Source organism: Physeter macrocephalus, chromosome 11 (genome assembly GCF_002837175.3).
Source record: "Physeter macrocephalus isolate SW-GA chromosome 11, ASM283717v5, whole genome shotgun sequence".
NCBI lineage: Eukaryota > Metazoa > Chordata > Mammalia > Artiodactyla > Physeteridae > Physeter > Physeter macrocephalus.
In genome coordinates this window covers 20,909,256-20,931,246 of record NC_041224.1, presented here as the reverse complement: position 1 = coordinate 20,931,246, position 21,991 = coordinate 20,909,256, and the positions used below count along the sequence as shown (strand labels likewise).

Genomic DNA, 21,991 nt, shown 5'->3' with positions numbered 1-21,991 from the left:
TTCCGCAACGGGAGAGGCCACAACATTGGGAGGCCCGCGTAACGCGGAAAAAAAAAAAAAAAAAAAAGCTGCGTGTTACATAGCATGTCTTTAATGTTTTATTATCTCTTTTTTGAATTGGTAATTAAAGTGGGGGCATAAACTCTATCCCTTATGGCAAGATTACATTGATATTTAAGTGTTTCCATCATTATTTTCCCTCTCTGGTTTGGAACTAGGGGAAAAAAAAGACACACTTTAAAAATTATCTACCCACTTAAGCCAAATGATGGAGAGACTTGAGTCCTGATAACAGTGTTTGTGCCCCTGGATCCAACTGTGCCTGAAGCTAGTGTATCCCCTGTACTTTTCAGTTATGTGAACCAATAAATACCCTTCTTTACTTAAAACAACATTGAAAGGTTATCTACCTGCTTATTAAAATATGTTTAAGTAAAACTGACCTAAATTAATAGATAAAATAAATTTGAACCTGAAAGCCTTTTAGACCAGTGAGTAGAACTCCAAGACAGTTTCCTTTCTCTTTTTCATACTTTAATTATTTATATTTTTGTTCTTTTTATGCCTCTTCTAAATGTATTCAATGCTTCAGTGTCTCATTTTACCCACAAAAAAAACTCTACAAAACCGATCAGAGTATCAGCAGTATTATTATAAAAAAATCAACCAAGTTATTACATATTAGGCCTAATGATTTCAACCTTTACCATAATTTTTGTCCATTGTACCAATGGACACATGGATTCAAAATCAAAATAGTAGAATTATTTATGCATCACCATTGTTCTAAAAACATTGTTATACTTTTAGGACAAATTTTAGAACAATAAAATATGGTTAATGACAAACTGTATTTTATGATTTTCTTTTTTTACCTGATAAATGCATCATTCTTTCCCCAGAAATACCGCAGATGGCTGGTACCTGTATGCTGATAGCTCAAATGGAAAGTTTGGTGACATGGCTGACATCCTCACTCCTGTTATTTCACGCACGGGACCAAAATGTACCCTGGTGTTCTGGACTCATATGAATGGTGCCACAGTTGGTTCTCTCCAGGTACTGCTTAGGCAATTGCATTTTCTGAATTTCTTCTACAAAAATTCATATTGTATAATTTAGTGTTATTAAAATATGTAGTCTGCTAATAAATGAAAATGGACAGTTATCAACACTTCACTGGTTTGAAAACAGTATGATTGAAAAAAAGCTTTAGTAGAATTGGACCTGAATGGCTAATAGGATTTCTTTAAACTATTCTATTTATGATTATGGTCTTTATTCTGAGGTTGCAGCTTCTGTGTAATACTGTTTTACCCTTGAAATATGTCATGTAGGTTTCAGTATCAATATTCTGAGAATAACACAATCAAATGAATATACACATTCTGGTGATATTCGGATGTGCCTTTTTGCTGTCTTTGATATTCTCTTTCAAACTGTTTTATTGTAAAAAAAAAAAAAAAAAAGAAATTAAATGGTGTCATACTCACAAAGGGTTGCAAGAATCTCACAGACAACTGCATTCTACCTTTCACTCAGAGATTCTGTTTTTTGCCCATTGTCCCAATAACATCTTTTATAGGAAAAATTGAGTTCAATACAGAATTACTTATCACACTCCATTGTTATTTCTTTCTAGTGTCTTTATTTTTTTATAAATTTATTTATTTTTATTTTATTTTTGGCTGCATTGCGTCTTCATTGCTGTGTGTGGGCTTTCTCTAGTTGTGGCGAGCAGGGGGGCTATTCTTCACTCAGAGATACTGTTTTTTGCCCATTGTCCCAATAACATCTTTTATAGGAAAAATTGTGTTCAATACAGAATTACTTATCACACTCCATTGTTATTTCTTTCTAGTGTCTTTATTTTTTTATAAATTTATTTATTTTTATTTTATTTTTGGCTGCGTTGCGTCTTCATTGCTGTGTGTGGGCTTTCTCTAGTTGTGGCGAGCAGGGGGGCTCTTCTCCATTATGGTACACGGGCTTCTCATTGCGGTGGCTTCTCGTTGTGGGGCACAGGCTCTAGGCATGCAGGCTTCAGTTGTTGTGGCACGTGGGCTCAGTAGTTGTGGCTCACAGGCTCTAGAGCTCAGGCTCAGTAGTTGTGGTGCATGGGCTTAGTTGCTCCGTGGCATGTGGGATCTTCCCGGACCAGGGATGGAACCCGTGTCCCCTGCATTGGCAGGTGGATTCTTAACCACCACGCCACCAGGGAAGTCCCTAGTGTCTTTAAAACTGAAGTAATTCCTTCATTTCCCCTAAGCTTTATGATCTTGATATTTTTAAAGGTTATAATCCAGTCATTTTGTGAAATGTCCTTCAAATTGGATTTGTTCAATGTTAAGCATGTTTTTTCCCTGTAATATCACCAACATTGTATTCTTTTTATTGCATCCCATTGGTTAGTACCTGATGTCTATTGGTCTCAGTACTTTTGCTCCCTTTGTTATCAATAAATATTTTGTGATGAGATATTTTGAGAGTATGTAAAATCCTGATCGCAACTCAATTATACCCACTAATTTTTGCTTCCTTTAGTATTTTTTGCCACATTAATTCTACTATGATGATTTCCTATTTGTGTCTAACTCCATTATTCTGTCTACATTTGTAGGTTGGTTTTCTCTTATTAGAAAAATTCTCCATTTATTGATTTATATCAGTGTGGACTCATGGATTCCTATTTTATCCAATTTGTTGTCAACACTATTACTATTTATTGGTTCTTACATTGTCCCAGATTCAGTTATAGGAGACCCTTTAAACTGACTTCTGTGTCTCTTTGACAAGTCCAATCATTCTTTGATCATTTCCTTTCTTTCTGGCCAAGAAGATGTTCCAGACTCATCTTTTTGTTATCCTGTTACATCCCTGGAGGTAACTATTTTTCCAGGGGGTCCTTGTTTCTTTTAGACAACCAAGTTATACGGACAAAACAGAAAGAGGTTCTACAATTTTAATGCAGATCCCCTAGATCCTGTCTTCCCCTATTAGACATGCCTTATATAATAGATAAGGTTTGTAAGTATATATATAGACACACCATTTACCCAGAGAAGCCAACTCAATTTTGAAGCATCTCCATTTATACTCTGTTTCATAGCTTACGTGACATTTTCCAAGAAGCCATGTCTGAAAAATAAATCCCCAGATTTCAGAATTGTTTACATGAGCAGTTTTAGACCAGGGATATCTCGCTAAAAGCAGCCATAGATAAGGTCTCTCCCCCTGTCAAATAGCATTAATTTGTTTTCCAAGAAGTCTATGTTTAGTATATTTGCAAAGAGATTACACTTGGGCTACCTACTTTATTTTTCCCCAGTAAATAGAAATAGACTGCAGATCAGCTGCTTAACCACTTCTTTCCTAGTAGCTTGATGTAATTTTAATATTAGGTATTTTTTCTCATTTTTTAACTGTCTTATTCTAGGATTTTCCTGGCCATATTAAATATTATTTTCCTCCCCAAATTAGATAAACATATCTTATTTTTAAAATGCTGTTACTTTTTTATTGGAAACATGTTAAATTTATAAAGCAATTTTGGAAGAATAGTTTTATTTATTATAGGTGGGACTTCTCACCAAAAACAGTTTAAGAGTAAACTTGTTTGTGTATATGTATGTATGCATGTTTAATAATCTGAAAGCATCCAAGTAGTCTTGTGGATTGATGTGACAATTTACCATTTGTGTCGCATTGAGTTTTTAAAAATGGTTTTAGACAAAACAATCAATACAGCTAACTACAGGGTTTGCATCAGAAAAATGAGAATTACTTACCAGGTATATTTTGTGGTTGAGATTAATTATCTAAAATAGGCTTTCATTTTTTCAGAATAAGATTTTGTGTTACTAGATGAAAAATTATAAAACAACCTTAAAATTTTATAAGTAGTTAATTATCAAATAATTAAAATGGTAATACATATGATCATTATTTTGTGCACAGCTGAGTAAAATAACATTAAATGTTGCATTACTATATTGCACGAACACAGTTTTCCTTAGTGATTTGTGTATAGAGCAGTATTCATACAAAGATCTAATTCCTATACATTCTTTTTAGTATCCTTCAAAAATGATTTTTATATTTTTTAGAAATTCTCTTTTCTTGACTTTAATAATATGTTGATTCAACTTGAATTCAAGAATTTAGTGATGTCTTTGCTAGCCACATATAACTTTTTATGTAACTCTAGAAACTCTAGCTCTATAAAAATAACCATTTGCATTTAATTTTTTTTTAAATTAATTTATTTATTTATTTTTGGCTGTGTTGGGTCTTTGTGGCTGCGCACGGGCTTTCTCTAGTTGCGCCGAGCGGGGGCTACTCTTCGTTGCGGTGCGTGGGCTTCCCATTGCTGTGGCTTCTCTTGTTGCGGAGCACGAGCTCTAGGCGCGCAGGCTTCGGTAGTTGTGGCGTGAGGGCTCAGTAGTTGTGGCTCATGGGCTCTAGAGCACAGGCTCAGTAGTTGTGGCACACGGGCTTAGTTGCTCCGCGGTATGTGGGATCTTCCCGGACCAAGGCTTGAACCCGTGTCCCCTGCATTGGCAGGCGGATTCCTAACCACTGCGCCACCAGGGAAGTCCCCTGCATTTAATTTTTAAAAAACTGATCATGAAAGCATTCAAAGTTACCTTCACTTTCAAAAGTCAGAACCTCCCCAAACCCTTTATGTGAATAATGAATTGATTATACACATTGTATTGTTAAAAATTAGTGTTGTGAAATAATTAAATACATCATCTAAGTCAGTTATTTTAAAATGTGGATCTCTACTGCTCTTCCCTATTTAATTACTTTCTTGATGGCTCATTTTGTGTCATTCTAAAAGAAGAGCCATGATAATTTGTCTGCTGAGATGAGTCTCAATTTCCCTTTAGAATGAGGGTCCAGTAGTACTGGTGAGAGTTTGTTGGGTGGGGCGCTCTTGCTGCCTTAGATGAGTAGGTGTCCACTCACATCACCCATATGTGCTGTTGCAGTTGAATGGACTCCCATTGTAACATCACCATCCCCAATGAACCTAATGTCATTCTCAAAACTGTGTTTAGTAAATAATTCTGTGCTTTTCATGTAACTACATGAATATTATTTAACATTGAGACTTCCAATTGTTCTTGCTGTCAGAGTTTTTAAAACTAAGGTAGTTAAGAGTTCTTAATCAAATGGTGCCCAGATAACTTCAGACTTGACTGACAGATATTCATGCACAACTTTATTACACAAAGCTCATGAGGTACCCTGGGGGCACAGTGCTGTTCTAGAAAACAAAGACATCTAATGAAAAATGTCTGAGCTTGTCTCTCAGGGTTTCATGTTGATATTAAAATGAAAAAAAATTACTTGGAGAATTCTACATGTTTAGAATTTGTCGAGGTAAAATATTTCAACGCTTCTTACTTGCTTTATCTCTGCAGGTACTCAGCAAGATAGACAATGTTACTTCTAAACTGTGGGCTCAAAGCGGACAGCAAGGTGCACAGTGGAAAAAAATAGAGGTGTTTTTAGGCGTTCATTCCCATACGCAGGTTCGTAATCCAAGTATTTAGGTGATGATTGAGCTTTGTTGATTCTTTAATTTTAATTTATTTCCTCTACCCCTTGTCTTCTTGTTTCCCTGTCCCTTTCTGATGTGCTGTATGAACGCTTACCACTCCATACAGCATTTTCCATAAGGAATTTGCGGTTCTGAAATGCCCTAATTTTTTTTCCCAGAGAGGCAACCGTTTTTCTAGGAAAGTCTCATTTTAGTGACAACCGTCTCCTGCTTCCACAGTCAGCCTCCTACATATTAAGAACACCTCCCACTATTTTGCAAATATATTCTCAGAGACTGCAGAGTAATTACATTGGTTTATTTCAAACCCAATTAAAGAGACCTTTGAAAGCACACTATATTGTTGAACCTTATTAGAGAAAATAGATTTACTTGACTGAAAATTATTTTCAGAGGCACGAAATTGGGTGATGCTGTATTTGTCTTCATGTAGATTACAATAATATTAGGAGGATAAGACCTAAAAATAAAGGAAAAGAACAAGTAATACGTAGAATAAAAGGTTTAAACTGAAAGTAATTATGTGCCAAGATATTTAGTGTGAATTTTATTTTTTTATGGATTATCAGGAAAACAAGAGCTCCATGGATGTGTGTGTTTTTTGCTTTTGGAGTTTTTGTTTATTTTGTTTTGTTTTTGACAGAAGGGGTGTTTATTGGAAGGTAAAGCTTAGCTATTAAGATTTAAGATTAGATAAGGGAGAGTGGGAATCCAGAGCCATTTATGTCAGAGAACACTTTTTCTTAGTCATAACTGCGCAGGGCTTAATTCCTTGAATTTAGAGCCACTTATCTATAGATACAAGCTATAATATCTTTGCTAATTATAGAGAGGACTGGAAATGCAATATGTAGCGAGAGTAACCAAATCAGCTGTGAATATTCAGTAACTGTATCTACAGTCACATGCCATATCTGATAGATCAGCCCCTCTCAACTCCACTGGAAGCACAGGCTAGATACAGCTGTTTAAAGGCATTGATACAACATTATCCCCAGTTTCTTAGAATGTTAGCTATAATAAATCCCATATATTTTTGACCTCTTGCTGGGACCCAGTTTTCTTATGGGTCATTTGTAGATAATTTAGGAAATGGATAAGAAGTAAGTTCAACCTGAAGAAGAAAAGATTGGACAGCAATTTAGTGGCCTTGCACAGTATCAAATTTATCATTTAGAGGATTCCACCTGTTTAACCTCCTTTTAACTGAGACAAGAAGAATCATCAGCAAGAACATGCAGAAGGCTGTGCTGCTGCCAGGCATTGGCTTCCACTTCAGGCAGTGAATTCTTAACTAGTCTGTGCAAGTAGAATATTTGCATGGTAAAATCATGTTCAAAACAACATTAAGAGGGATTTAAGGGGCTTCCCTGGTGGCGCAGTGGTTGCGCGTCCGCCTGCCGATGCAGGGGAACCAGGTTCGCGCCCCGGTCTGGGAGGATCCCACATGCCGCGGAGCGGCTGGGCCCGTGAGCCATGGCCGCTGGGCCTGCGCGTCCGGAGCCTGTGCTCCGCAACGGGAGAGGCCACAGTGGAGGGAGGCCCGCATACCACAAAAAAAAAAAAAAAAAAAAAAAAAAAAGAGGGATTTAAGCAGAGGAATAAATTATTAATGTAGGCTTTCTGAAATTTAATTTTTCACATATTGAAACTTGAAGAGTAACATGCCCATGTTGTTTGAATCTTAAAATGAAATATTAATGGTTTCTGAATATTTGATGTTTAATGTGATTCATTCATTCCTTCAGTAAAAACGTATCAAGAACCTACTATGTGCAAGCACATTACTATGCACTGGAGAAACAGTAGTGAGACACACATGCTATCCATGGTTCTTCCATTTTTACAGTATCAGTCCCTTTAGCCTCAGAAACATGAGTGCCTTTAACCCTTGAGTAAAAGTATACAGCATTGGGTAGTTTTCAGAGTTATATTTGGGAACCCCCAATTTAAACATAACATTTAATTATAATAATTTTTATAACTAGAGCAGTCACATACCTGGCACTTACTAAGTGCTAAGTTCTGTTCTATGAACAAAAAATTTACTCCTGTAACTGTATGAGGTACCTACCTTTATTACCTGCATTTTATAGATTAGGCACAGAAATACCTAGAACTTGGGTAACTTTCCCTACTTATGTAACTACAATGGCAGTGATACGCTTTAAACACAGGCAGGTCATCTACAAGTCCATAATACAAACGCTATGCTCTATTGCTTCCTAAATTTTACAAAATGATTGACCCAGCTTTTATTTTACCAGAAAAAAATATATCATAATTGCTCTTGAAAAAAAAGTTTAATCACATTCAGTATTAAAGTCTGTGGAATCTTAACCAACATCGTGTGGCAATGGATTATCTGATTTCTTAATCACAGAGCATTGTCTCACAGATTTAAATTAAGTGTTCAGATATATCCAGATAATACAGTACCTTTTTCAATTTGTGTATCCATGTTTTTCTTGGATTCAATTTTCTTATAAGAGAGTTGTAGTCAGTATTCTTTCTAGTTTCACCTCACCTTAATCACATCCAAGCTCTTAATCTATCTTACAAATTTTTCTTTTCCAGCACATCTGCTCTGAAGAAAAAAAAAATGTATGCCTTTTATGTAAATTTGATACATGAATTTATATAAAAATTGTACATTTATTTGCTTTTTTAAAATAATGTGAAAGCCATGATTTTCAGTTATTCTTTTCTCTCATCTTAAATGGAAAACAACTAGGTTTTCATACAATAGTATAAAAGCATAACACATCTTAAGGAAAAGCTAATTACTTCTTTCAAGAAAAATAATTGTTTAGATTTGGTAAAAAGATGTTTGGGAGTTTCATGACAATAACTATTTTGTATAAAAATCATGGAGGTAAATAGGTATTTCTTGTTAATGCATCTCTCATTGTCCTAAATTTACTTTAAAATATATGAATATTTCTTATGTTAACACACAAATACATATTTAGCTTGCAGACAAATTCAATAGAAGCTGTCTGAATTAGTTTCACTTTGAAAACTTTAGCGAGTCCTGTGACTGTTTTTCATCAGTTCTATCAAAGTCTGTAGAAGTGGGGTCTCACTGTCCAGCAGTGGCACACAGGAGAATTTCATTCATCACATACATTAATCAAAGGCAAATCACAATCATTTCAAGTCCAAAGATGTGGCCAATTAAAAAAATTCATAGTTTTGAGGTTAGACGTGTTTTCGATTTCAAATAGTTGAGTTGAACAGATCAGAGGAATGGCAAGAAGTGGATGAAATAAAATAAAAGATATGCTTGCATCTTCTGTCTCTTGGTGCATTCCGTCACCTGGTTGACCTCCTGCTTCCACGTGTGATGAGGCTGTCAGAAGTGAGCAGGTATTGTTTTGGGTCTGCGAGTTGCAGAGGCTGCAGTGGTAGGTGACTCCTGCCAGTTTCTTAGGCCCTGTATCCTAAAAATCTAGACAAAAGACAGTGGTGTTGCAACTCCCACATTCTTACCTGTTGAGTGTGGTAGAGATCTTCTATACCCCTCAAACTTCCTGGGTCAGTTTCATCGTAGGGATTACGGGGTCATTTTTATCAGATTCAAGCCCTTATATTCTGTACTGTATTTACTGTTTGCCCCAAGTTTTGAATTCTTGATGGACGAGTCAACTGATATTGGCTTTATTTTTTTTTAAAGATTGTCTTCAGGGCAAAACGTGGTATCAGTTACATAGGAGATGTAGCAGTGGATGATATTTCCTTTCAAGATTGTTCCCCCCTACTTAGCGCAGACAGAACGTGTACGGCTCAAGAATTCACATGCGCTAACAAGCACTGCATTGCCAGGGACAAGCTGTGTGATTTTGTGAACGATTGTGCTGATAATTCAGATGAGACTCCTTTCATCTGTGGTAAGTGGAAGTGTTCTGTCTCCTTACTTTTGCCTTTGTCTCCCACAACCTTCCTCTGTGCAATGGGTTCATTGATGAAAAATACAGAGTATATATAACTCAGCAGCCAAGGCAGGTAAGGTGATTTAACCATTTAAATACATTCCTTTCTCCCTCTCAATACTTAATTTAGAACCAAAAGTCATTTAAAACTAATCAATGGCTTTCTGTTTGTATGTGAAGAATTAGAGATTAACTGGAAAACAGGTGTCTTCAAAGACAAACGGAATGCAAACAAGTATTTTCCATATGAAATAAATTTTTGGAAAGAAGGCAAGCAAAACGTGCATCAACGGCAATTCATGTAAGGTTGACAAGCCTTTGTGCTTTGACGGATTTCAGGGAGTTGTCATTCCCTTGGGTCAATTATGAGCTGGGATAAGTGGCTAAAAAAACAAAAAATCAATATCCAGATAATGTATAAAATAGACAACGTGATCTCCTAAGGGAAACACATATCAGCTGTGTATTATTGTTACAAGAGATCAACTGATAATAAACGGCACCTATTAAAATATCCTTAGCTAAATGGGCCATATGTGCTCATTCAGGGAAGTCTGTAAAATCATGGAAAACTGCGTTGTTGCCTCATTTCATTGCAAATGAGGTGAATACAAATTGTCAGAATTAAGGGTGACAAATTATTCCACTATTACCAATAATAATTTCTGAGCTAGCATATTACAGTTTGATCTCTTTTTTCCTCTGAAACCAAATCTGGAATCACAAGAACAACGTCAGTATATTAAGAGCTCACATTTACATAGAACTTTTAACTTTCAAAGCCCTTCTATCTTCTGATCTCCACTTGATCTTCACAGAAACCCGACGGGTAAGTGGGACAGATATTATTTGTGCATTCCATGGATAAAGCTGCTGAACAAGAGTGGCTAAGATTTGGTCAAATTTCATAAAACTGGTACTGAGAGAGTTGATCCTAGTTTCCAAGTACTTTGATTTATGATTCACTGCTTTGCCCAAGCTACCATACCACCTCTGTGTACAACTGAATCTTAGGAAATCCAAAAAAGTTGTATATGTAGAAATCCTGTGTATATCCAATAACTATTTGTTTCTTCAAGTGTGGATTATATCTTATAATATCAATTATTACTATTATATGAACCAAGAAAAACTTTGGCTAATCTTGTATTCTTTATTAATTTTTACCTTTATCTTATGAATATTTTTGCTGCGTTTTTAGTTATTTTCTGCATCAAATGCTTTTACATTTTCTTCATTGCCCTTTTCATTTGAGTATCTCACAAATCTATTAGGTTATCAGTCGAACAGAACAGATATTATGCTTTTGAATTTTATTTGTCATGTTGCCAACTTATCTCTTTCCCAAGATATGATTTAATGCAATTCTTTCAGTGTTTAAAGTATTTTATTTCTGGCTAAATTTTCCTTGAACTCTTTGGTATTTAGATAATATGAGAATATTTCTAGGAATCCTCTATCTGTGTTTGGGAGGGTATACTGATATACTAAGAAGGTCAGAGAAATGTACTGAAATGTATTGTCTTGGTAGTTCTTTTGTATGGAAAATAAAGACAAAAGTAATTACAAGCCCTTGGAGGGAAGGTTTTATCAGAAGGTGCTTTCTGGTGAACTGATTGCCAAATCACTGTAACATTTGAATGAGGTTGTGATATCAGTAATACTGGAGCAAGAGAGATGAATTAGTTCCAGATATTTTATAAGAAGAAGAAATTGTTTTCAGCTCCTTAGAACAAATAAACAACCAAAAAGTTAGAACAAGGCTTAAAAGTAACCCACATTTTGATATTGGCTCTTATTACATGAATATGATTTCTTTTTATATAACACTGCTTATTTTATTATGTATTTAAAAATTCAATTGTATTCCTATGTTAATGGTTTTAAATGTTTTAATTATAGAGTGGCTAGAACCTGCTATATGAATTATGAGTGCTGTTATTTTTCCTGCATATTCTATAAACTTTGATGCTTAATTAGACCCAGAAGAATAGGAAGAAAAACTTAAAAAAAAAATCACCATAGCAACTGATCTCAGAAGTTTGGCTGACAACCAACCAATAATTTAGGCTTACGTTTCATGATCTTTGGAACTTGTGTGAGGGTTTTTTTGTTTGTTTTGGGTTGTTTTTTGTGGGTTTTTTTTGTGAGAAGTCTAAGTAAAAGCTGAACATGTATCACAACTCTAAAAAAACGTCTAAAATATCATTTGGTATAAATACACCACCTAGGAATAGAAGAAAGAATGAAACTGCTGGGCTCTTTGTAAAGGAATAGACTATCTCTGACAAAGGAAAAGAAAATAATCCTTTATAAAACCAAAGTACCTGTGGCTTTAATTTTCTGTAGACCAATATAGGCTCAGAAAGCAAGATTTGGAAGAAAGATTAACTGGGTTTTTTTTTTTTGCTTTATAATATAAATATATCTAAAATATAGGACATAGTCAAAAAGAAAGTGATTTGTGTATCTGAGAAATCTGAAATCTTAGTTGAACATATTTTGCCATTGGTATAGAGGCTCCTTTGGCAAACAATCATATTTTTGTTTCTCTGTACTTTCCAATTAGCATATTTATTGGTGATGCATAAAGAGTATCTCAGGCATGCTCAAAATAATTTAATTCTGCACTGTGATTAGTAAGGATGCAGGATATTTGACCAGAATAATGAGTAAGTAATCTGAACCTAATGGGCACATGTAATACTGTATTTCTCAACTGCAGACATCTATTTCAAGTACACACAGAATACATGTTATTAAGCACTAAGCAAACTTCAGTAATTTTAAATGGATCAAAGTGACATGGATTACATCTTTTGAATTAGGCTGGAAATCAGTTGTAAGACAAAAGCTAGAAAATTCCCTGTTAGTTAGAAGACACTTTTAATAACCCATCTCCCCACCAAAAAATTACAGTAAAATTAGAAAATGTTTTAAATAAATAATAATAATAATAGTGCATTAAAAAACCTGTGGTATTTAGTTAAGAAAATGCTTAGTGAAAAATTTATATACTTAAATCCTTACCAAAGAAATTAATTAGCTGATAATACAAATTAATGGAATAGAACACAAATGTCAGAGAGAAAGGATTTGGAAAGACTGATAACATTTTCAAGACCCTGTCAAGAACGATCAAGAGAAATATAGAAGACAAAAATATCAAATTAATTTAACATATATTTACTGAAAAGGTTTATGTCAAGCAGTGGTTGAGACATCTAGTGTACATCCATAAATGAAACAAACAATACTCATATTACCCATTCTCCTGTGTTAAACAGAAAATATTCTCTCTTCCTCTACACACACACACATACACACACACACACAGAATATCCATATGTGTGTGTTTGTGTGTATGTATATTACAGAGTTTGTCAGAAGTTGATAAGTGATACATTTTCTATGAGAAAATATAGAGTAAATTAAAGGAGATGAAAAATGGAGGGAGAGCAAATAGCAATATTAGGGAGCTTGATGAGGATAGGCCTGATGAAAGATATTTAAACAATTTTTTTTCATTTTACTTATTTATTCCCCCCCAGTTTTACTGAGAAATGATTAACATACAGCCCTGTATAAGTTTAAGGTATACATCATTGTGACTTATTTATATTGCGAAATAATTACCACAATAAGTTTAGTGGTAATCCATTAAAATCCATTTTCTCGTATAGGTACAAAAAAATAAAAAGAGGAAAAAAATTATTTTCCCTTGAAATGAGGACTCTTAGGATCTAATCTCTTTCAAATATACCATACAACAGTGCTAACTATAGTCATCATGTTGTACATTACAGCCCTAGTGCTTATTTATCTTATAACTGGAAGTGTGTACCTTTGGACTCCCTTCATCTAATTCCCCCTCCTGGGCAAATTCTTGAAGGAGATCTGGAACTTAGCCAATACTTGTTATTTTCTTTCTTTTTTTTTTTTTTTTAAATTATAGCCATCCTAGTGTGTATGAAGTAGAATCTCATTGTCGTTTTGATTTGTCCTTCCCTAATGACTACAATGTTAATCATCTTTTCTTGTGCTTATTGGCCATTTGTGTATGTTCTTTGGAGAACTGTCAAAGTTCTTTGTGCTTTTCTTTACAGGATTGTGTGTTTTTCATTGTAGAGTTGTAAGAGTTATTTATATATTCTGGATATTAAGCCCTTATCGTATGTATGATTTGCAAATATCTTCTCTCATTCTGGAGGCTGTCTTTTAAATTTTTCAATAGAATTTATTTTTTAAAGGAGTTGTAGGTTCACAGCAAAACTTAATCGCCACACATGCACAGCCCCCCCAGACTATCATGTCCACCACCAGAGTGGTGATTTGTTACCCGGGAGATGTCATTATCACTACAGTCCATAGTTTGCGTTAGGTTTCCCTCTTGGTGAAAGAACACGTGATTAACAATAAATCAAACTCATACTCAGTTACTTATAGTAACCTTGCTAAAGTTATTACAAATATTTTTAACACATTTTTTCCTATTGGATGAATGTTTCTAAAAATATCATTTTTTAATGTTACATCAATATGCAATTTAACACTGCTGAAAAATTATCTAAACTCAGTTACTCAAATCTTGGTTCTAGAGACAAACAGCATGTTTGTCAGAAGTCAGGCCCCACCCCAGACTTAATCATAAACTGCATTTTAACAAGTATATGTGCACTAAAATTTGAGAAGCACTCATCTAAACAATACAAACATTTGAAAAAGTTTTCTGGTGAGAAGGAAGAGCTATTATTTTATTCTTTTTTTCCTTATTGACATATACAAATATATCAGGATTTTAATAGGGGCAATAATTTGCTTTTTAAATATTAAAAATTATTCTGTGTATATTTTCTTATTGAATTTAATTGAACCATTTATAGTTAAGTCAAGATTTAATGCCTACGTATGTATTTAATTGCCTGATATAATTTATTGGCGATTTTAAGAAGTTTTAAAGAATGAACGTTCATGCATTTATTCAGCAAATATTTATTGAGCATCTACTATGTGCGAGGGTTTGTTCTAGTTACTAAGAATAATGTTGTGAACAGTACAGACAAATTTCCTGCTCTCATGGAGCTTGCATTACGTTTGGTGGTAGTGGAAGGGGACACAGACAAAACAGAGTAAGTAAAATAACACAGCATATTTCATAATGGTAAGTGCTCTGGCAAAAAATAAAATAGGGAAAAGTGAGAAAGAAGATGCTTGCAGTGGTGGTTATAGTTTTAAATAGGGCCATCAGAAAAATTCTCACTGAGAAATTGACATTTAAGTAACGATGGAAGGGGATATGGGGATATATGCATACATATAGCTGATTCACTTTGTTATACAGCAGAAACTAACACATTGTAAAGCAATTATACTCCAATAAAGATGTTAAAAAACAAACAAACAAGCAAAAAGTTGGAAAAAATAATGGATTTGAGCCAAGTGATATTTGATGTATTTGCATGAACTTTTTAAAAATTCAAAAACATTTAAAAAGCCAGCAGTAATTAAAACACGGTCCTTTCTATATTATCACCACATCACTAACAATTTCCTTTGATTTCTATGAATGTATAACTGTAATTCCCCTAAACAGTTATCCTTCAGGACATAATTGAGTTGACTCATTTACATCCTGACTACCCTTTCTCATTTGTTGTAGCATAATTCTCTCTGTTTCAAGTAAACTGATGAATTTTGGGGGGAGAAGGGGCTATTGTTTGATGCTATGATATATATGTGACTTTTTACTCACAGTAAGGTTATATTATAGCTGTTACTTCTACACCATATCCAGTGCTCCATCTAAAACTTTTTAGCATATCAGAATTTGTGCTCATTTGTGGCAAAAAATGAATTTAAAGGTGTAGAGTGCCTCTGTGGGACTCTACTGGCACCAGTGTACACCATCCTGACCTAGCCTTGCATACTGGACATTTATTTATTTGGTTAAACATTGGGCATCTCTAATATAAGTGGCCCTGGAGCAAAAACAAAGAAAAATAAGATATTACCTGAAGAATTGTGGAGCTTCTTGTCTAGTTAGAGAAATAGGTCCATAAACATTCACCTTGCGAATGGGAGTTAGAATAAGTACAAAGCACTTTTGGATGGGTGAGGGGGAAATAATTTAGTTAGGGTATTTAAATACTGATCCCAACATGGATTTTTACATCACCTTGAAAACAGCTAGTGTATTTTCAGAGACTTTATTAATCATGCACTATGAACAGCTTTTGTTTTCTTTGGGAGCTTATGTTCAAAAGTAGGTCAGGTATCATAATGTTTATAAACCAGGCTTCCTGTGAAGGATCTGCTGTCCTAAGCTTCAGGAATTCATTATTTGCAGGCTGTAGCCCAGTGACTGAGGCATAGAAAGCTTTCACTGTCTTTCCAAGATTATCAACACTGATCCCTTTCTCATGAACTCAGTGTTGTAAAGTGACATGCATTAGGGTAATATTTTCAGAATTATGAAATCAGGTAGTCATCACTGAAGAAAAAATTATGAGAATTTTTGAAAACCTGGTATTATAAATAGGATTTTTCCAAATTACCCACAAACTCTTTTTTTTACATGGAAATAAGTATACTCCTTATAGAACAATTGTTCTGTGAAACAGTTTGGGAAGTATTGTTTACAGAATTTATTATTATTACTTCATAGAATAAGGCAATACAAAGGAAATCACTGTATCACAATTTCCTGATGATGTCACCGAATAATAATTGGCACGTGACATTAATTTTTTGAATTTTGAAATAATTGTGAGTTCATAGGAAGTTACAAAGATAGTACAGAGAAATTCTGTGTACCCTTCTTGTAGTTTCCCTCAGTGGTTACATTTTATAGTATAGTATATTATCAAAACCAGGAAACAATATGGTTCAATATGTGTGTATAGTTCTATGGCATTTTATTATATGTGAAAACTCGTGTAATCATCACACTACAATCAAATATTCTGTCTCCACCCAGATCTCCCCTGAGCTATTCCTTTATAATTACATTTATTCTCACCATCCCTAAACTTGGGAAACCACTATTTTGTTCTCCATCCCTATAGTTCGTAATTTTGAGAAAGTTATATAAATATGTAAATGCAGTTTGTGACCTTTTGAGACTGTCTTTTTTTCGTTCAGCATAATCTCCTTGAGAGCCATCCAAGTTGTTGTGTGTGTAAATCATTTGTTCCTTTTTATTGTTGACTCACGTTCCGTGGCATGGATGTAACATTCCATAGTACTATTTTCCAGAGTGGTTATGCCATTTTACGTTACCACCAACAATGTGTGAGAGGTCCAGTTTGTCCACATCCTTGTAAGCATTTGGTATTGTAACTATTTTATTTTTATTATTGCTCTTCTTATAGGTATAGGTTAATATCTCATCAGGGTCTTAATTTGCGTTTTCCCTGATAGCTAGCGGTGTTGAACATCTTATCATGTGTTTCTTTGTTATCTGTATGTCCTCTTTGGTGAAGTGTTTCTTCATGTCTTCTGGCCATTTTCTAATCAGAAGTTTTCAAACTATTGAGTTTTGAGAGTTCTTCATATATTATAGATATAAGTCCTTCGGCAGATGTGTGAGTGGCAAATGTTCTCTCATAGGCTTTAGATTATCTTTACATTCTCTTTACAGGGAAAGAGTAATTTTGCTGAAGTCCAGTTTATTGATCTTTCCTTTTAGGGATCATGTTTTTAATATCACGGTCAAAAACACTTCACTGAGTTCTAGGTCCCAGATTTTCTTCTATTTTTCCTTCTAAAAGTTGCATAGTATTATATTTTACATTTAAGTGTATGCTCCATTTTGTTAATTTTTGTATACGGTGTGAGGTTTGGGTTTTTTTTTTTTTTTTTTTTGCCAATAGTTATCCAGTTGCTTCATCACCATTAACAAAGCTGTCCTCTCTTCATTTAACTGCATCTGCATCTTTGTCAAATGTTAGTTGGTTGTACTTGTGTGAAGCTGTTTTGGGTTCTGTTCCATTGATCCAAGTATCTGTTCCTTCATCAGTACCACACAGTCTTGAAAATTAAAGCTTTATAATAAATCTTAAAATTAGGTAGAGTCCTTCTAGTTTATTTTTCTTTTTTAACTATATAGCCTTAGTTATTCAGGTTCCTTTGGCTTTGCTTTCACATTAAAAAAAAATCATCTCTATACCTACCAAAAAAGTGATGTAAATTTGACAAGAATTTTATTAAATACATATATCAGTTTGGGAGAAATAACAGCTTTAATAGGATGTCTTCCAATCCATGAGCAGTTTTTCTCTCCATTATTTAGACTTTGATTTCTTTTCACCTGTGTTTTGTATTTTTTGGCTTACAAGTCCTGTACATATTTTATAAGATTACACCTAAGTATTTCATTTTTTAAGGGATTATAAATGATATTTTAAATTTTGGTTTCTACATATTCAATGATGGTATATAAAAACACAGTTAATTTTATATGTAGATCATGTGTCCTGCAACCTTGCTGAGTCATGTATTAGTTCTCAAAGTTTTATAATACATTCCTTAGATTTTCTATGTTGACAGTCATGTCATCTGAAAATTGGGACAGTTTTATGTCTTCCTTTCTGATCTGTGTGCCTTAAAGATTTGGTAGAAACCTCCAGTGAGACTATCTGAGCCTGGAGATTTCTTTTTCAGGAATTTTAAAATTATGAGTTCCGTTTCCTTAAAAGTTATAAAGCTGCTCAAATCATTTTGTGTTTGTTCTTTGCGAGGAATAGGTCCATTTCATAGAAGTTGTCAATTTAATGCATTAGAGTTATTAATAGTATTCTTATATCATCCTTTTAATATCCATAGGGTCTATGATATCCCCTATTTCATTCCTGTCATAGGTAATTTGTGTCTTCTCTCTCTTTTCTTTGACATTCCTTTGAGACTGAAAATACTAATTCATTAAAAAGAAAAATCTAGAAATAATAGATATAGCTACTAACCTTTTTATAAATACAATGTAAACAACTTGTCAAAATATGATATAAAGTTCAAGTTAATGAATCATAAAATCAAAGAATCATAGAGTTGGAGAGAATAAAATAAGTTATTCCATGCTCTTTGAAACAGGGATCTAACATTAAGACTTCTGTGAAGGATTCACTTTTACTCAGTTACAGTTGATCGTAAATTTTTAATCTATATCCTAGCACTTATCACAGTCTATTAATATATGAGAGAACTCCACTAAGACATGTTTATTGATGAATCAGTTCCAGCATCTACTGAATTGCTATTGACTGAATTGGTAAATGAGTCACCAACCAAAGAATCATTTCTATAACTTCTCTGATCTGGCAGACAATGGAGGTGGGAAAGGAAAAATAACCTGATTGCTGTTTGAACACTTTCATAGGAGAGAGTACTCTGTCTCACATAAAAAGCCTTTTCAACTGTCAGGCACCCCTTGATATAATAATTTTCCTAATATTGAATCTACATTTCCATCTTTGCTCAGTATGAGTTTTTGATGATAATATTTCTTACTACTTGTAGTTCTTCATAATAATACAACTATAAGATTTAGAAACAGGTACCATTGATTCTGCACGTTTTTTCACATTCCCCTTTCTCATGTTCATAGTTATGATGTCAATATATATATTCTTAGAATCCTTTAGTAGCGTTTTATATGCACAGTTCAAGGCCTCTATTATCTAGTCTGCCTCTCATTGGATGGTTTAAATTCTCAAAGTTTCCCATAAACATGGGAATTAAATATTCAGCAAATAGCACAGTACTCTAATTATGAGTAAATTATCACAATATTGTGTCATTTTTTTGCATAAGATAACATTCACAAATCTTAAAAATTTTAATACTTTAGTTTTTATTTTTTAATTAACCTTGTGTTGATTATATCTATGAAGAATGAATAGGGAGTTGGTTAAATAAAGAATAGTAAAGAAGGTTCCAGATGATAGGAATTACAAAGAGTGGTAGCAAAAAACCAGAGGAAAGATGGATCCTGATGAGTTTGTGGAGAGAAAGCTTAGCATGTATGGAGCGTTTCGTTTGAGAGTGGAGAGTAGCTAGGAATGAGTCCAGAGACAGCAGGTCATCTGTGTTAAGAAATGTCTTTTAACGTAGAGTAACAGAGAGACATTTTAGGATTTTATACAGAGGAATAATATAATCAGATTTGGATTTTAAGAAAATCACTCTGAAGAGCAGTGTAGATGATAGCAATTTTGGAGTCAGGAGGATCAGTCAGGAGACTATTCCAGTATTTCACTCAAGAGATAATGATAAGGTGCATTCAATGAAGATGGAAAGAAGTGAATAAATATTTGGGAGAAAAGTCTACAGTTCTGATGATTAATTTACTGTGGAGGATTTCTGGGTTGGACAAGTGAATAACTGGCAGTTTAATTCACTCTTCTTAATTAATGAAGCAAAAGGCTAAGGAGGTCATAAAAGATGTGATTTCTCTTGACTTGTGTTTGAGATATCTAAAGATCTTAAAAATGGAGGTGTGGCCAATAGACATCTAAGCCAGGGAGAGGCATTTCCGCAGGAGACATAGAATTGGGGAATATCAGGGGGACCTTCAAGATGGTGGAATAAGACGTGAAGATCACCGTCCTCCCTGCAAATACATCAAAAATACAACTACATGTGGAAAAAATCCTACAGAACACCTACCGAATGCAGGCAGAAGACCTCAGACTCCCCAAAAGGCAAGAAACACCCCACGTACCTGGCCATGTCGTTGACAGGGTCTTGGTACTCCAGCCGGGTATCAGGCCTGGGTCTCTGAGGTGGGAGAGCCGAGTTCAGGAAACTGGTCCACCAGAGACCTCCTGGCCCCATGTAATATCAGTCAGCAAGAGCTCTCCCAGAGATCACCATCTCAACACTAAGGCCCAGCTCCACTCAATGTCCAGCAAGCTACAGTGCTGGACACTCCATGCCAAACAACTAGCAAGACAGGAACACAACCCCACCCATTAGCAGAGAGGTGGCCTAAAATCATACTAAGTTCACAAACACCCCAAAACACACCACCAGATGTAGTCCTGCCCACCAGAAAGACAAGATCCAGCCTCATGCACCAGAACACAGGCACCAGTCCCTTCCACCAGGAAGCCTACACAACCCAAAGAACAACTTTATCCACTGGGGGCAAACACCAAAAACAATGGGAACTACAAACCTGCAGCTGCGAAAGGAGAACCCAAACACAGTAAGTTAAGCAAAATGAGAAGACAGAGAAATATGCAGCAGATGAAGGAGCAAGGTAAAAACCTGCCAGACCAAACAAATGAAGAGGAAATAGGCAGTCTACCTGAAAAAGAATTCAGAGTAATGATAGTAAAGGTGATTGAAAATCTTGGAAATAGAATGGAGAAAATAAAAGAAACGTTTAACAAGGACCTAGAAGAACTAAAGAGCAAATGAACAATGATGAAAAACAAAATAAATGAAACTAAAAATTTTCTAGAAGGAATTATTAGCAGAATAACTGAGGCAGAAGAATGGATAAGTGACCAGGAAAATAAAATAGAGGAAATAACTACTGCAGAGCAGAATAAAGAAAAAAGAATGAGAAGAATTGAGGACAGTCTCGGAGACCTCCGGGACAACAGTAAATGCACCAACATTTGAATTATAGGGGTTCCAGAAGAAGAAGAGAAAAAGAAAGGGTCTGACCAATCACAAGTAATGACATTGAAACTATGATTAAAAATCTTCCAACAAACAAAAGTCCAGGACCAGATGGCTTCACAGGCGAATTCTGTCAAACGTAAAGAGAAGAGCTAACACCCATCCTTCTCAAACTCTTCCAAAACATACCAGAGGGAGGAACACTCCCAAACTCATTCTATGAAGCCACCATCACCCTGATACCAAAACGAGACAAAGATACTACATACAAAAAAATTACAGACCAGGGGCTTCCCTGGTGGCGCAGTGGTTAAGAGTCTGCCTGCCAATGCAGGGGACACGGGTTTGTGCCCCAATCTGGGAAGATCCCACATGCTGAGGAATGGCTAGGCCCCTGAGCCATGGCTGCTGAGGCTGCGTGTCCGGAGTCTGTGCTCTGCAATGGGACTATACATAGAGAATCCTAAAAATGCCACCAGAAAATTACTAGAGCTAATCACTGAATTTGGTAAAGTTGCAGGAAACAAAATTGATGCAAAGAAATCTCTTGCATTCCTATACACAAATGATGAAAAATCTGAAAGAGAAATGAAGAAAACTTTCCCATTTACAATTGCAACAAAAAGAATGAAATACCTAGGAATAAACCTACGTAAGGAGACAAAAGACCTGTATGCAGAAAACTCTAAGACACTGATGAAAGAAATTAAAGATGATACAAACAGATGGAGAGAAATACCATGTTCTTGGATTGGAAGCATCAGCATTGTGAAAATGACTATACTACACAAAGCAATCTACAGATTCAGTGCAATCCCTATCAAACTACCAATGGCATTTTTCACAGAACTAGAACAAAAAATTT

At 34.8% G+C, this 21,991-nt stretch overlaps 1 protein-coding gene across 1 annotated transcript in view; it reads left to right on the top strand.

The window, feature by feature from the left end:
• The window catches only part of MALRD1 (MAM and LDL receptor class A domain containing 1), a 653,641-nt gene that overhangs the window by 244,030 nt on the left and 387,620 nt on the right, over positions 1-21,991 (top strand). Inside the window, exons 22-24 of the mRNA XM_024129703.1 lie at positions 903-1,059; positions 5,430-5,540; positions 9,246-9,459. Coding sequence (XP_023985471.1) covers positions 903-1,059; positions 5,430-5,540; positions 9,246-9,459 — 482 coding nt within the window. The remainder of the gene's footprint in view (positions 1-902; positions 1,060-5,429; positions 5,541-9,245; positions 9,460-21,991) is intronic.